Below are 15695 nucleotides of genomic sequence, written 5' to 3' on the forward strand. Positions count from 1 at the left end.
AAGATCCATTTGGGTTATCATCTGAGGGTAAGCAGTGACTTTGTGTAAGGCATGGGTGGATAGTCAAGATGAAAGGACAATCTGGTCCCAACTTCTTGAAGTCAATTCTTTGGCTAAAGGAGTAACTGCAGAGGTTTCATGAAGATGTCCAGGGAGTCGCAAGTCACAGCGTTATTAGAAATCCTGGAGATAAAATTCCTTCTGTAGATCCATGGAGGATTTTGGGGTTTGAATCTAATACCTTGGGGTAGGAGTGGATTTTGGTACGAAGGGAAAGGCAGTTTGTAAAAATCCAGATAAAAGACATTCAAGACTTTGTCCCTGAGATAATCACCTCTACCCCTGTCACCCACTTCCTTCTAGTCCCGGTACCTTTCTAATGATCCACTGCATCAATCCGAGGTAGTACAACATGGACATCACAGTGCTGAAGAAAATCACAATGGGCAGGACCTGGGGGTGGGTGGAGGACAAGAGTGGCCACAGGTTAACACTGATCCCAGCAGTACTAGTAGGTTTCAGATCAATCTCCTTCTTTCTGTCTCCTTTTTCCCCTCTGAAATGTCATCAAAATACCAGAAACTTCTCTTGAATAAACAACACTTTTATCAGGCAATTTCCTCATCTACATACAGTTTCTTCTAATTCGTTCAGGATAAACTTGAGTGTATTTCATAGGAAACTTAAAAAAAATCCTACTGTGATGGGCTTTCCTTACTTCAGTTTCTAGAGAAGCAACGACATTTTGGGGAGGAAATTTATAATAATTAGATCAAGAAACTGAAAACCATTGGCAGATATCTTTGTCATTTTGATATTCAACAGACATAGGATTCACTACTTATTATCAGAGCAACCTGGATCAAGGTTAACCGCGAGCAACCTCAGGTCTTTATTCATAGTAGTGACACAGTAGGTACTTAAATAATGCCTCCTATAGAGCAAGCATTCATGCATTTAGTGTTTAGAATAATGAATATTTTACTTACAGATTTTTGAATCATTATACAAAGATTAGACTTTGCAACTAGTCTACTTCTGTGTTAATGAAGGTTGTCTTTTTCTAGATTTTTCCTGATGCTCTTTGGATGCCTTCCACGCAGCTCGCGTTTCTACGGGGAGCAGTTTCTACCCTGCATGAACCACACTGGGTTGTGGTCTGGATCCCTCACCACCCCTACTCCATTGTTCCTTTTCCCTCTGTTCCCAGCTAAATGGCCAAGAACAAGCTGCCACCAGAGACACAGAATGACTGGAGACAATTTGTACAGGATCTAATTTAGAAAACTCTATTAATAATATATAGTAAAAGACTTTTTGTGCCATTATTCAGAATGCACTCATTTATGTGCTTTTATTGGCTTTAATGGGCAGGCAGAGGCTTCCTGAAAGCTTCAAGGAGTTAAAGGGGCTCATCTCACTAACATTCCCACAGGGAATCTATTTTGGCAGAAAGGATGCCCTGGGGGAGAGGATAGGTGTTGTTCTTGTTGTTGTTGATGGTGGTGGTGGTGGGGAGGTCTGAAGACAGTGGTGCGGCCTGAACAGCAAGTTCCTCCTTCTTTGTGATTTTATTTTTTGTAATTCTGGATTCAATTCATGATAGGAACATATTTCTATCTCAGTTTGTAAACACTGGACCTTTCAGAGATGACTTAGTTATTTCAGCACCAAAGTATCAAATCAGTAGTTTAAAAAAAGATTCAGCATAGCAGTTGGCCAAGGTAATTTGGAGGTAAATGGAGTCCATGAGTGAGAAAACAATAAAAAAGTGTAGGAACAGTAGCATGCCATAAAAAAGAAATCTGAAGAAAAAGCCAAATGCTTTTTCTGACTTATCATCAAGGATTTGTAGGGACTTCCCAGAGGAAGGTGAGCTTCCTGGAGCTGTGGGAGGCCTGGGAGAGAATTGATTAGGCCTGACCTTGGGGCTAAGTCGCCAAGTTGCCTTTCCCCTGTAAAATAACATCCTTCCTGTGGTTGGGAGAAGGCCAGGCCTGCAGGCCTGCCAAGGTGAAGGCAGTACTGAAGGAAAGAGGGGAAAGGTTTAGCACGGGGATGGTTCTGTAAGAACAGAGGTTGGTGTGGGTGACCAGCTGTCCCAGTTTGTCTGCGATTAAGAAGTATCCTGAGTGCAGAGCTGTCACTGAGCCTGGACCAGGAAGTCATTAGCAGCCATATTCATTGCCAGGTACCTCATGTTCTTTCCCCTGAGATCTCAGATCCTATTACCCCATAGGAGCTTTCATAAGTATATCAGCAAATGTTACGCAACTCCCCAAAGTACAGGCATAGCTTGTTTTGTTGTGCTTTACTTTACTGTGCTTCTTGCATGTTGTATGTTTCACAGATTGAAGGACTATAGCACTCCTTCACTGAGCAAGTCTACTGGCACCATTTTTCCAACAGCACTTGCTCACTTTGTGTCTTTGGGTTACATGTTGGTAATGCTCACAATATTTCAAACTTTTTCATTATTACTATGTTTGTTATGGTGATCAGTGATCTTTGATGTTACTATTGTGATTGTTCTGGTATTTTTTTTTAGCAATAAAGTGATTTTAAATTAAGGTATGTACTTTTTTTTAGATATACTGCTATGTCACACTTAATAGATGACAGTAGAGTTGTAAACATAATTTTTATGTGCACTGGGAAACCAAAAAATTTGTGTGATCGCTTTACTGTGATATTCACTTTACTGTGGTAGTCTGGAACTGAACTTGCAACATCTCTGAGATCTGCCTATGTTTCGATATTTCTGATTTCCTCTACGTGTTCTCTTTAATGTTAAAAAAATTATTTATTTATTTGGCTGCATCGTGGCTTAGCTGTGGCAGGCAGGATATTTGATCTTCAGTGTGGCATGCATAATCTTAGTTGCGACATGTGGGATCTAGCTCCCTGACCATTGAACCCGGACCCCCTGCATTGGGAGCTCAGTGTCTTAGCCATTGGACCACTGGGGAAGTCTTCCTTAATGTTATAATAACAAAATAATATGTTTTCAGCCCATTGACTTCAGGTAAATTGTAAATGAGAAAGGATGGTGCTGTGCTGTGCCCCTGTGACATGCCTGGGTTCTGGTCAGTTAGGACCTATCTGAACATCTGCAGATGAAGAAGCCACTTAAAAGGAAATGTCTACGCAGAAAAAAAGTGTTTGGTTTTACCTTGAATGCAAAAAAGTGGTCTGTATATTTCTCACCAAAGACGAATGAAGCACCAGCATCACTGTACCCCAGGAATGTCTGAATTACAGAAAGGAAAAGAGCAGATCATTACAAACACTGAAACAGTAGTTACCATTCACAAGACAACCAGGCTCTGCAGAGGGTGAGGACCCAGAAAACTTGCGGAGAGACTTAGAGAGTTAATTTTCTTAACTTTCCCCCTCCAGTAGATAGATGGCCAGGAAGTATATTTTAGGACTGTAGCTGCATACGGTTCCTGGCATTTCTGACATTCACTTTGACTCTAGGGTGCTAAAGAATAAGCTGGGTGTGATACTTTGCTCCAGAAGACATAGATGGTACATGGCGGGTACTAGTTACTACTGGATGCATAGAGGTTTGTTTCTCTGTTTGGGGAAGCATCTTAGAAGAGTGGCCCCTGGGACAGGATGCAGGGGTCGAATGAGATAGAGAAGTGATGTCATGGGTACTTAGTCATTCCGTTGTGTCTGACTCTTTGTGACCCCATGGACTTGCAAACCCCTGTCGGGCTCCTTTGTCCATGGGGATTCTCCAGAGTAGAACACTGGAGTGGGTTGCCATGTCCTCCTCCAGGGGATCTTCCCAGCCCAGGGATTGAACCCAGGTCTCCCACGGGCAGGGAAGCCCATGATATGGGAAAGGGACAACCAAAATAATAATGAACTTGGCAGATTAACATATTCCACATAAACAAAATTATTTGTCTAACTCATGCTATGGAATTAAAATTTGAATCAACCAAATAGGAAAAGGAGTACATCAAGGCTGTATATTGTCACCCTGCTTATTTAACTTCTATGCAGAGTACATGATGGGAAACGCTGGGCTGGAAGAAGCACAAGCTGGAATCAAGATTGCTGGGAGAAATCTCAATAACCTCAGATATACAGATGACACCACCCTTATGGTAGAAAATGAAGAGGAACTAAAAAGCCTCTTGATGAAAGTGAAAGAAGAGAGTGAGAAAGTTGGCTTAAAGCTCAACATTCAGAAAACTAAGATCATGGCATCTGGTCCCATCACTTCATGACAAATAGATGGGGAAACAGTGGCTGATTTTATTATTTTGGGTTCCAAAATCACTGCATATGGTGACTGCAGCCATGAAATTAAAAGATGCTTACTCCTTGGAAGCAAAGTTACGACCAACCTAGACAGCAGAGACATATTGAAAAGCAGAGACATTACTTTGCCAACAAAGGTCTGTCTAGTCAAGGCTATGGTTTTTCCAGTAGTCATGTACAGATGTGAGAGTTTGACTATAAAGAAAGCTGAGCACCGAAGAATTGATGCTTTTGAACTGTGGTGTTGGAGAAGACTCTTGAGCGTCCCTTGAACTGCAAGGAGATCCAACCAGTCCATCCTAAAGGAGATCAGTCCTGAGTTCATTGGAAGGACTGATGCTGAAGCTGAAACTCTAATACTTTGGCCACCTGATACGAAGAGCTGACTTATTTGAAAAGACCCTGATGCTGGGAAAGATTGAGGGCAGGAGGAGAAGGGGATGACAGAGGATGAGATGGTTGGATAGCATCACCAACTCAATGGACATGAGTTGAGTGAACTCCGGGAGTTGGTGATGGACAGGAAGGCCTGGCGTGCTGCAGTCCATGGGGTCTCAAAGAGTGTGACATGACTGAGTGACTGAACTGAACTGAATGCAGATAAATAAACTTATTTCTGACGTATCTTAAGGCTTATATTTAAATGTTAAAAGCACTATAAAAAACAAGGTAGTCCTTTGAACTGAACTTACCTGAACTTGTTTGCCCAACCAATCAAAAGCCATAAATCCAGGTTCTGTCCTTAGTATCAAAAGGCCAAGAAGAAACTGTAACCCAATTCCCCAAAAGACAGGCCTCCAGTAAACCTATACAGAAAGAAGAAGAGACATCGTATTAGAAAATGAATGCTAAACTCAGCATAAATTACCAGAGGATCACTATTTTATTGGAAATTTCTCAGATATGGCTTGTGACTCACCTTTCAGAGGCCAAAGCAGCTGTGAGCAAAGAATCCCTCAGAATTATACTAAAAATCTCAGAATTGTATTATTTCTTCTTAAACCTGAATTTAAGCCTTCAGTCCTGGAAACGTATGTAACCATTTTGTCATGATAAAATCACTTAGACATGAAGAGTAGTTTTACTAGAGTCATTAAAGGAGGAAGGATCTGGTCTTCTGGTCATGTGGTAAATATTAGATACATATAATTATTTTCCCATCTGGAAAATGGAAAGGCTGAACATGACTTCTCTGTGTGTCCAAGGTTTGTTGATCTGACAATTTGTAAGTGAATTAAGTGAAATTCCACCCTTTGGAGGGGCTTTCATTTCACTGTAATTTCACAATTAACTCTAATGCAGTCCAAGAGAGTGTAGCATGTAAATGGACAATCAAGTGCTTTCATTTTTGGTGCAGAGATGAGTGCTCTGCAAAGAACTATGGGACTGGAGGCACAGAAAGCAGTGGAGATGTTCACCTAAACAGGGAAAGCAATTTGGATCTTATCAAGTGGCTTTGGTCTTTGATTAATGCTCTTTTTTTTGGATCAATCACTCAGCCAGTAAAGTCTTCAGACTTTCAGCTAGTAAAGTTTGCTGTTATGAATCATATGTGAAAGTTTTAATATCTCAAAATTCTTGCCGATTTAGTGGGTTCCAGGATGATAAAAACAAGGATAAGAATGGAATTCAATGTAAACAAAACTGCTTAAGGACAAATTTTTGGAGCAAAATAACCTCAACGGCAAATAGAAATTTGATAAACTGCAGAATCCAATGGTAGAATATTGTTATTTACTGACCTGAAGAAATTTGGATCAAAATGAATGAGTTTTCTTTGTATGGGTGTTTAATGGGGGTGGGGATGGGGATACAGAAGTAGAAATCAGACTTGACAGAAGAGAATATTTCACTGGTTGAACAACTGGAAAATTACTGAGAATGAAAAAGGTAGAGTAATAGAACTATTACCATTCAGGAAAAGGGCACCTTAGCCATTTAAAATATCATAGCAAGGTAAGAAAAATATGGAATAGCAGTTCAATTCTTTCATACTCATTACTTTGAGCAATTTACACATGAGGGGAAAAAAGGAGAAAAAAAAAATGATTGATTTCATACTTACTTTGGTTGGGTGCTTGGAAAATAGAAATGTTAGGGAAGTGTATATTATGAGTCCTCCAAAAGACACCAGCTGCTGTTGGCCCAGTTTGGCAGTGTCAAAGACCAGCCAGAGAATAACTCCCAGGATTAGGCAGCCCCATATCACCCTAAGAAAATCAGGAAGGATGCTTTGGCATCATTTGTTGTGCTAACGTGGAAATCTTAATCAGGCTTAAATGTACAAAAAAAAAAAAAAACCGAAAAAACATATTGAGAAACACATCCTGGCACTTGGAAATTATGTGTCTAGAAATTGCAAAAGACTCTCTTTGGGTGTAGCTAGAAAGGCACATAGTCAAAAAATGAAGCAATGTATCCCCAATACTCCACAACTCTTGGACTCTTTGCTCGTGTAGTATTCATAAAGGGGTCAGAGAGGAGAAAGGATGCCTGGAGAAGAAATCTGGTGATTTCTTCCTGAGAGCTGCTGGGAATTCTCTCCTCCATTTAGGGAGATGGGTGAAGCATTACCTTCTTCCTCTCAAGGAAGAACTTGAAATGTGTCCTCTGCATTGGGGGACCCACCCAAGCCTCGGAGAGCTAAGTCGGATTTTAGACCTGGTTCTGACTCCCTGGAGAACCCAGTGGGCAAAACAGGAGTGATTCAGTAAATGGCAGAGCTGGAGAGGATGCTCTGTTGGGATTGTACAACTCTGGTCATTAGGCCAAGAATGTGTGAACTTTCTTGGTAGATCCCATGTTGGCCATACTGAGGAGAATAGGTTCTGGGTCCTACCCTGCAGGGCCACCTGCAGGCAGGGGGGGGGGGGGTCCCAAAGAGACAGACTGAAAGAAAAGCCCTGAACAGTCACCTGCAGGACAGGGGTCCTATAAGAGAGAGTTGATTTTAATAATTTACAGATGCCCAGAGAGAAAGTCACCCCTTCAAGTCAGAACCATCCCAACTTTTGGACAACATTTTATCATTTAGTGGCACTTGAAATGAAGGCAGTTTGTAGGGGCATTTGAGCACATCTTGCATGAATCACTGCCTGATCTAGGCCTTCATGTCCTGATTATAAAATGAAGGTTTAAAAAAATTTTTTTTAATGAATTATTCCCTGGGTTGTTCCTAGCTTTAGTATCCCATCAATGAGGAAGCAATTTTAGAATGAATCTATGGAACAGTGTTGCAAAAGACTAACATCCCTCTCAACCACAATAAAAGAACTGAGTGCATTTACCACTTCAACCAGAACCAATGGCTGTCCAGTAGCCTTTGGCCTGGAGACAGGAACCTGGCTATCTGAGACTCATATTTGGCCATGAGGTGATCCCAGACCACAAAGAAGATGGCAACCACGGTGATCACGAAAAGAGGAAGGGCTCTGTGAAAGTTCATCACACAGGCTGCAATCACCAGGGCCAGGTAACCTGTGCAGGAAGCAAACACAGACAGTGAACATCACCAGTCAGCTGGAGACCAGCCTCCAGCACTGATCTGGCTCAGCCAAGGGCAGGGCCCACCAGGAAACCATTGAACACAGGGGTGCTCTTGACATAGCTATTGGCCCTTCTGATGATAAGGATTGTATTGTGGGTCAAATTCCTTTATTTTTTTTTTTTAAATAGTCTCTCCAAGAATGCTAGAAGCACAGGGTGCCAGGTTTTTTTTTTTTAAGGAAACTTCTGAATTCCTGAATCTTGTTGCTTGATCGCTGGGGCTCTTGCTTAGTGGGTGCAGCTAAGTCACTTTAGTGCCAAGTCTAAGTCTGTGTGACACTATAGATTATAGCTTCCCAGCTTTTGTGTCCATGGAATTCTCCAGGCAAGAATACTGGAGTGGGCTGCCATGCCCTTCTCCAGGGGATCTTACCAACCTATTGATCGAACCTGGGTCTTCTGCACTGCAGGCAGATTCTTTACCATCTGAGCCACCAGGGAAGCCTCTTGCTTAGTACTGACTACTTTTTCTGATACCCAGACTCAGCAGATGAGCTTCTACAGAGAAAGGCCAGGCACCAAAGCAACCACTGGCAAAAATTATTGAGTCTCCTGGTTTGTGGCCCAGATTTGGCCTGAACTTGAGTAGGAAAATCTCTGAATGCCACAACACCGACATGCTACAGAATCTCTAAAGGAAAGAGGTGGGTGATGACTAGGCTGATAGCTTTAGAAGAGGAGATTCTGGGATAAGAACACAAGGTTTTCCATTAAAAGTTGGCAAACATGGCTTTGTTTGCAAGTTAAATTTGGCCTTCCACTTGTTTTTGTAGGTGGCAAGTACAGTTGTATTTGTATATTTGTATTTGTAGTCTACAAATAAAGTTGCCTTGGCACATGGCCACACCATCTGCTTAGTTTGTACTACAATGGCATAGCTGTGTAGTTTTGAGTATGGTCTGCAAAATACTATTTGGGCTGGTAGAAAGCAAGCAAGCATGCTTTCAACCCTGATGCTCCCTGTTCTGGCAGTGTGAGACCGGAAAACCACTGACCTCTTGGGGCCAGCCATCTTGGACTAATGTCCATGGACTTGAGTGGGAGGGCTCACATTTTATAGACAGGAATGGTCTTTGAAATGGGCCCTGGAGCCTTTTGTTTGGAGGGAGTCAAAGCAGAACACCTGCTCATCTGTGAAGACACCCTGGTCCGGCTTTCAGGTAGGAGGAGAGGGCTTCGTGACCCTAGGCTCCTCCTTGTTCTGTGTTCATATAAAGCAGTAATTGATCAGATATTTCACCCCTTCAATTAGGTTGCTGCCTTGTGATTGTCACCATTTTTCCAGTTACCTGAATTTGCATTATCCAACCCTCAAATCCATACCACATTAACAAAGACTATGGGAGTAGGTGATCTAAAAAGTCAGCTGCTGGCTGCATAAACAGGACATGGGGCTTTCCCCTGGTGGCTCAGTGGCAAAGAGTCTGCCTGCAGTGCAAGAGACCTGGCTTTGATCCCTGGGTTGGGAAGATGCCCTGGAGGAGGGCATCGCAACCCCCTCCAGAATTCTTACCTGGAGAATCCCATGGACAGAGGAGCCTGGCAGGCTACAGTCTATAGGGTCTCAAGAGTCAGACACAACTGAAGTGCCTTAGCACGCAGAACAGCTATCTACATGGGCATTTCAAGCCGAGACCCACCACTCAGGGGCTTTTTGGTGAAATTCTCTCCTCTCTGGATGACTCACAGATGATTCAGGGAAGGGAAGACTTATTTGTTTTCTACAGAAAACTGATATTTGCGAGAACCTGGAAAAGAGACACTAGTATCCCATTCCCTTTTGCTATTTACCTGCTATTAAAATGCCCCAGATGATGTACCGAAGGGTTGTTTTATGTTCCCTACAAAAATCAGACATCCTCCCACACATCCTTTCCAGGCACCTGTAACAACACAAAGGCAAGAAGTAGGCAGATGTAAACACCACATACACGACATGTCCTGGCACGCTAAAGCGATAGTAGATTAGGCTTTGTAAGTCATCAGGTAAACATATTCATGAGGTATGTGTCCTACAAAATAGAAATAAGAAACTCATTTCATTTTAGACCAAAATCAGCCATGGTTTGGCTCAACCTTTGCTGAATGGATGTGCCAAGCTCTGAGGGATTATGGAGATGCAGAAAATGTGCTCCCAGAAATAAAGCAGAGGACAGGATAACCAACCAAAAGCTGAGAATGAATCATAGGATGAGACTGTTTCTCACTAGGCTAGATCACCCCCTCTCTAGTGGAAGGGTGACTGTCTTCACAAGATGCTTGAAAAGTGAAGTAGGATTTTGGGGATTTGAGGGCTGTCAACCAATGGGTTGTGATATAGCTTTCTCAGAAGGTTCTGGAATTGTTGATGTCTTTGTTTCTGCCCAGAGCTTTGTTACAGGGTGGTGTGGAGTGTGCAAGCCATGTGTGCATCTGATCACTTCTTCCAAGGAAGATGGTGTACAGCAGTAAGGGAGTCTGGAGAGGTCCCAGGGTGGTACCCACAACAACTGTCCTTTCTTCTCCCTGGTGTTCCCAGTCGCCCTGTGCTTGCTTTGAACCCTGGCTTCCCTGCATACACCTCTTTCCTCAGTGTGCCTCCCAATGCAGGCCTCTCCTCTCCTACTTGAGGCTAAACGGAAGGAATTTACTTGCACATTTAATCATGACCACTTTCAGGCCATTGGACAGGATTTCTAAGATAACCCTGTCTCCTGTATAGAAGATTCACAATCTCCAGGATCTCAAAGGACTCAGACCCCAGCTGGGACCTCCCAGCCCCTTGGTAAACATTCTCCAGTTCCCCTCCCTCCAGCAGTCATGCCCACGTGTCCATGTCACCGTCCCCTTCATGGTTCAGGGCACTGCTCAAGCCCTTCGCTTCCGCAACGCCTTCTTGCATTTCCTCAGACAGAGGTAGTCCTCTGCAACCTCTTCCTACTATCTCCTTTGATTATGAAGGAGACAATCCTTCAAAATCAAAGATAGTAGGAGATGATTCCTACTATCTCTTTTGTTATGAAGCCTTGACTGACTGTTAACTTCATGGAGAACAGATGTCTGAGCCCAACATCAGCAGCTTGGACACTGAGTGCTTGACAGGCCTTTGTTGAATTCTTAGATAAATGAAATGGTAGTTCTTATTGCTTTTCTGGAACAATATTTTACAGCTGTGGGTTGGGACCCATTCGTGAGTTGTGAAGTTTTTGATACAGTGCGTGATAATTGTCCTTAAACAAAAGAATAGGACATCTCAGAGTATGTCACACATAGTGATGACAGGCATTATTTCATGAACATTTTGTCTTATGTATGTGTATGAATTGGTGTACTAAGAATTAGTGGCATTGTTCTAGAACATGTTGAGGGAGTATAAGTACAATAAAGACTACATTTTTCGTGGTCTAGTTTAGGACAGGCTGCTCATACATTGTCCTCAGTTGCAGATATAGTGTTATAAGGCAGCAGCGTCAGACAGCAACATTCAATAGAGCACATCCATCTTCTCTAGGTCAAATGCACCAGACTGTTTAATTGCAGGGAGTGTGTATAGTCCATTACAGCAACCTGACACTGCAGAAAAAGCAAGTGGCTAGAAATAGTCACTTTGGCCATTTGGTTATCTAGGCTGAATGACTCCAAATCTCCTGGTGGTTGTTTTTCCATCCATTAACATTGATGAAACCTGAGTACCTCTGACCACCCAAGAGAATCTCTTGGCCCCAAGGGTCAGAGATTCTTGAACTAAAATGAGGATGAAACTGAATTCAGGTTTCCAACACGGTAAAAATTCTTTTTAAAAAGAAAATTTTTATTGGAGTATAAGCTGCTTTACAATGTTGTGTTAGTTTCTGCTGTACAGGAAAGTGAATCACCTATATGTATACATATAACCACTCTTTTTTGGATTTCCTTCCCATTTAGGTCACCACAGAGTACTGAGTAGAGCTCCCTGCGTTATACAGTAGGTTCTCATGGTGGTAAAAATTCTTTATGATGTATATGTGACCAGAACTTTCAATCTGAATTTTGACCAGCTCTATCTTCTGATACACAAGTTCCTCAGAGACTCAGGAATTAACACCAAATTTAAATAGGAATTTAGAAAATTTACAAATACTTTAGTGTTATGATAGAGACAGTCTTGGACTAGGAATCAGAAGCTGAAATTTAAAATAGCTTTTTTTGCAGCTGACAAACCCTTGGCTAAGTCTGAGCTTCATTTTTGTGGTCCAAAAAATAAAAGTAATAATTTGCCTCTCCTGCTAATGAGTGATAAGGACGTGGACTATTTTCATGATACCATGAGGTAAGAGCAAGTTTGTTGGGACTAAAAGTGAATTGGGTTTTGAGAAATCAATTGCTCATTGATTGAACATTGAAAAGATGAATTAACTACTTTTGCATGGACTGGGGCAATTAGTTGGCAATTTACAGCTTTAATTAGAAGACTGTCCTGGATATTGGGTTCCTAGGACATCAGCAATTTGAATTTACCACATTGATTATACTAGAGTTTCATTAATTTTTCTGAAAATGCTGTTAGGTGGGTAGCAGGCAGGGGAGATTGGTGGTGACTATCTCTGATAAATCATCAGATCAGATCAGATCAGTCGCTCAGTCGTGTCTGACTCTTTGCGACCCCATGGACTGCAGCATGCCAGGGCTCCCTGTCCATCACCAACTCCCGGAGTTCACTCAGACTCATGTCCATCGAGTCAGTGATGCCATCCAGCCATCTCATCCTCTGTCGTCCCCTTCTCCTTCTGCCCCTAATCCCTCCCAGCATCAGTCTTTTCCAATAAGTCAACTCTTCGCATGAGGTGGCCAAAGTACTGGAGTTTCAGCTTTAGCATCATTCCTTCCAAAGAAATCCCAGAGCTGATCTCCTTCAGAATGGACTGGTTGGATCTCCTTGCAGTCCAAGGGACTCTCAAGAGTCTTCTCCAGCACCACAGTTCAAAAGCATCAATTCTTCGGCGCTCAGCCTTCCTCACAGTCCAACTCTTACATCCATACCTGACCACAGGAAAAACCATAGTCTTGACTAGACGAACCTTTGTTGGCAAAGTAATGTCTCTGCTTTTCAATATGCTATCTAGGTTGCTCATAACTTTCTTTCCAAGGAGTAAGCGTCTTTTAATTTCATGGCTGCAGTCACCATCTGTAGTGATTTTGGAGCCCAGAAAAATAAAGTCTGACACTGTTTCCACTGTTTCCCCATCTATTTCCCATGAAGTGGTGGGACTGGATGCCATGATCTTCGTTTTCTGAATGTTGAGCTTTAAGCCAACTTTTTCACTCTCCTCTTTCACTTTCATCAAGAGGCTTTTAAGTTCCTCTTCACTTTCTGCCATAAGGGTGGTGTCATCTGCATAGCTGAGGTTATTGATATTTCTCCCGGCAATCTTGATTCCAGTTTGTGTTTCTTCCAGTCCAGCGTTTCTCATGATGTACTCTGCATATAAGTTAAATAAACAGGGTGACAATATACAGCCTTGATGAACTCCTTTTCCTATTTGGAACCAGTCTGTTGTTCCATGTCTAGTTCTAACTGTTGCTTCCTGACCTGCATACAAATTTCTCAAGAGGCAGATCAGGTGTTCTGGTATTCCCATCTCTTGAAGAATTTTCCACAGTTTATTGTGATCCACACAGTCAAAGGCTTTGGCATAGTCAATAAAGCAGAAATAGATGTTTTTCTGGAACTCTCTTGCTTTTTCCATGATCCAGCAGATGTTGGCAATTTGATCTCTGGTTCCTCTGCCTTTTCTAAAACTGCTTGAACATCAGGAAGTTCATGGTTCACATATTGCTGAAGCCTAGCTTGGAGAATTTTGAGCATTACTTTACTAGCATATGAGATGAGTGCAATTGTGCGGTAGTTTGAGCATTCTTTGGCATTGCCTTTCTTTGGGATTGGAATGAAAAGTGACCTTTTCCAGTCCTGTGGCCACTGCTGAGTTTTCCAAATTTGCTGGCATATTGAGTGCAGCACTTTCACAGCATCATCTTTCAGGATTTGGAATAGCTCAACTGGAATTCCATCACCTCTGCTAGCTTTGTTCGTAGTGATGCTTTCTAAGGCTCTAGGTCAGATCTTCCCGACCCAGGGATCGAACCCGGGTCTCATGAGTTTCAGGCAGAGGTTTTAACCTCTGAGCCACCAGGGAAGTCTTATGATAAATTATAATTAATGTTAAAAATTAGATGAGAATGAAAAAGTGGCAAAACTACTTTGTTTAGGAGGTACTGTTCGTGCTTAGTCACTTACTCCATGGACAGTAACCTGCCAGGCTCCTCTGTTCCTGAGGATTCTCCAGGCAAGAATACTAGTGTGAGTTGCCATGCCCTCTCCCAGGGGATATTCCAAAACCAGAGATTGAATCCAGGTCTCCTGAATTGCAGGTGGATTCATTACTGTCTGAGCCACCAGGGAAGCCCAAGAACATTTCTATGGTTTGAACCTGTACCCTTTTCGATGTGTTTCTTGATCATCCTCCTCTTCTTCATCCTTTCTTAGAGAATCCTGCCCGATGGTGATGTGCTCTTCTACCTGGAAATCAAACACGGGGACAGATGGATGATGAGAATGCTGAGCATAATGGACTCTGATCTATTTTGCTCAGAATTTGGTAAGGAAATTTTTCCAAATTATTTAAATTACTTTAAAATTATTATGCAAGATGATGTCTCCAATTATCAACTGCTCAGAGATTTTTCCCCTTGTCACAAAAAAATCTAGGTTCATTCATCTCTCCCTTTACTTAAAAGGAGCCATTGGTATTTTCTCCATTTCTTCAGCCAATGGGCTAATATCTCTGCTTTTAGTTCCTATCTCTACTGTAATCATTCAGTTCCCGCTCTGTTTTCAGACCAGTGCTCAATGAAGTTAATACCAAAGGCTACATAAATCTCCCTTTATATTCTGTTAGCCCCAGTTTCCAGAAAACTGAGACTAAGGCTGTTTTTATTTTCCTGGCAGCCCAAGGCTTGGTCTTCTGATATGAACAGTAGCTCAGCATCTTCCATAGCTGTTAAACTACCCTTGGGAACTAGGGTTCTTCTATCAATTGGGTTAAGGGGAAATATTTCCTCACTCAACTAGCCCTTGCTCTAGTTACTGAGTGATGTATATGCCTGGGCTTCCCTGGTGGCTCAGACAGTAAAGAATCTGCCTGCAACGCAGGAGACCCGAATTCAATCCCTGGATCAGGAAGGTCCCCTGGAGAAGGGAATGGCTATCCACTCCAGTATTCTTGCCTGGAGATTTCCGTGGACAGAGGTGCCTGGTGGGCTACAGTCCATGGGTCACAAAGAGTCAGACACGACCAAGCAACTTTCACCTTTTCTTTTTCGTACCTGCGCTATCTTTTTCTTTGGGGTGGAGGGTGTTGTACAGCATGTGGGATCTTAGTTTCCCAACTAGGGATGGAACCCATGCCCGCTGCATTGGAAGCATAGAACCTTAACCATTGGACTGTCCTGCTGGGAAGTTCCAACCTGGGATATCTTTTATGGACAATCTTCATAAGTACTGTTGGAGCTCTTAAGCATCCATGACCCATTCTATTCTTGTGATGGTGGGAAGGATTTCCTGCCTCCCATCATTCTGTGATAATGTCTCAAACAGGTCCAGCTATTGTAAGCAAAGGCAAAGGAAGGTTGGGAGGGAGTAGGCAGCTGTTGGAGAAGGCAATGGCACCCCACTCCAGTACTCTTGCCTAGAAAATCCCATGGATGGAGGGCCTGGTGGGCTGTAGTCCATGGGGTCGCTAAGAGTCGGACACAACTGAGCAACTTCACTTTCATTTTTCACTTTCATGCATTGGAGAAGGAAATGGCAACCCACTCCAGTGTTCTTGCCTGGAGAATCCCAGGGACGGGGGAGC

At 42.6% G+C, this 15695-nt stretch overlaps 1 protein-coding gene and 1 long non-coding RNA gene across 4 annotated transcripts in view; one reads left to right on the forward strand and one right to left on the reverse strand.

Moving 5' to 3' along the window:
- SLC28A3 (solute carrier family 28 member 3) overlaps positions 1-15695 on the reverse strand; it is a 77498-nt gene that overhangs the window by 22283 nt on the left and 39520 nt on the right. For all 3 annotated transcript variants that reach the window (XM_070795051.1, XM_019966494.2, XM_070795050.1), the window contains 7 exons: positions 14277-14359; positions 9616-9707; positions 7566-7755; positions 6344-6488; positions 4971-5084; positions 3173-3250; positions 373-453 (listed from right to left, as the gene is read on the reverse strand). In XM_070795051.1, coding sequence (XP_070651152.1) covers positions 373-453; positions 3173-3250; positions 4971-5084; positions 6344-6488; positions 7566-7755; positions 9616-9707; positions 14277-14359 — 783 coding nt within the window. The remainder of the gene's footprint in view (positions 1-372; positions 454-3172; positions 3251-4970; positions 5085-6343; positions 6489-7565; positions 7756-9615; positions 9708-14276; positions 14360-15695) is intronic.
- The window catches only part of LOC139184603 (uncharacterized), a 40835-nt gene continuing 39495 nt past the window's right edge, over positions 14356-15695 (forward strand). The window contains exon 1 of the long non-coding RNA XR_011568149.1: positions 14356-14438. This is a non-coding gene — a long non-coding RNA (uncharacterized lncRNA). The remainder of the gene's footprint in view (positions 14439-15695) is intronic.

Source organism: Bos indicus, chromosome 8, assembly GCF_029378745.1.
Source record: "Bos indicus isolate NIAB-ARS_2022 breed Sahiwal x Tharparkar chromosome 8, NIAB-ARS_B.indTharparkar_mat_pri_1.0, whole genome shotgun sequence".
In the NCBI taxonomy this organism is placed as follows: domain Eukaryota; kingdom Metazoa; phylum Chordata; class Mammalia; order Artiodactyla; family Bovidae; genus Bos; species Bos indicus.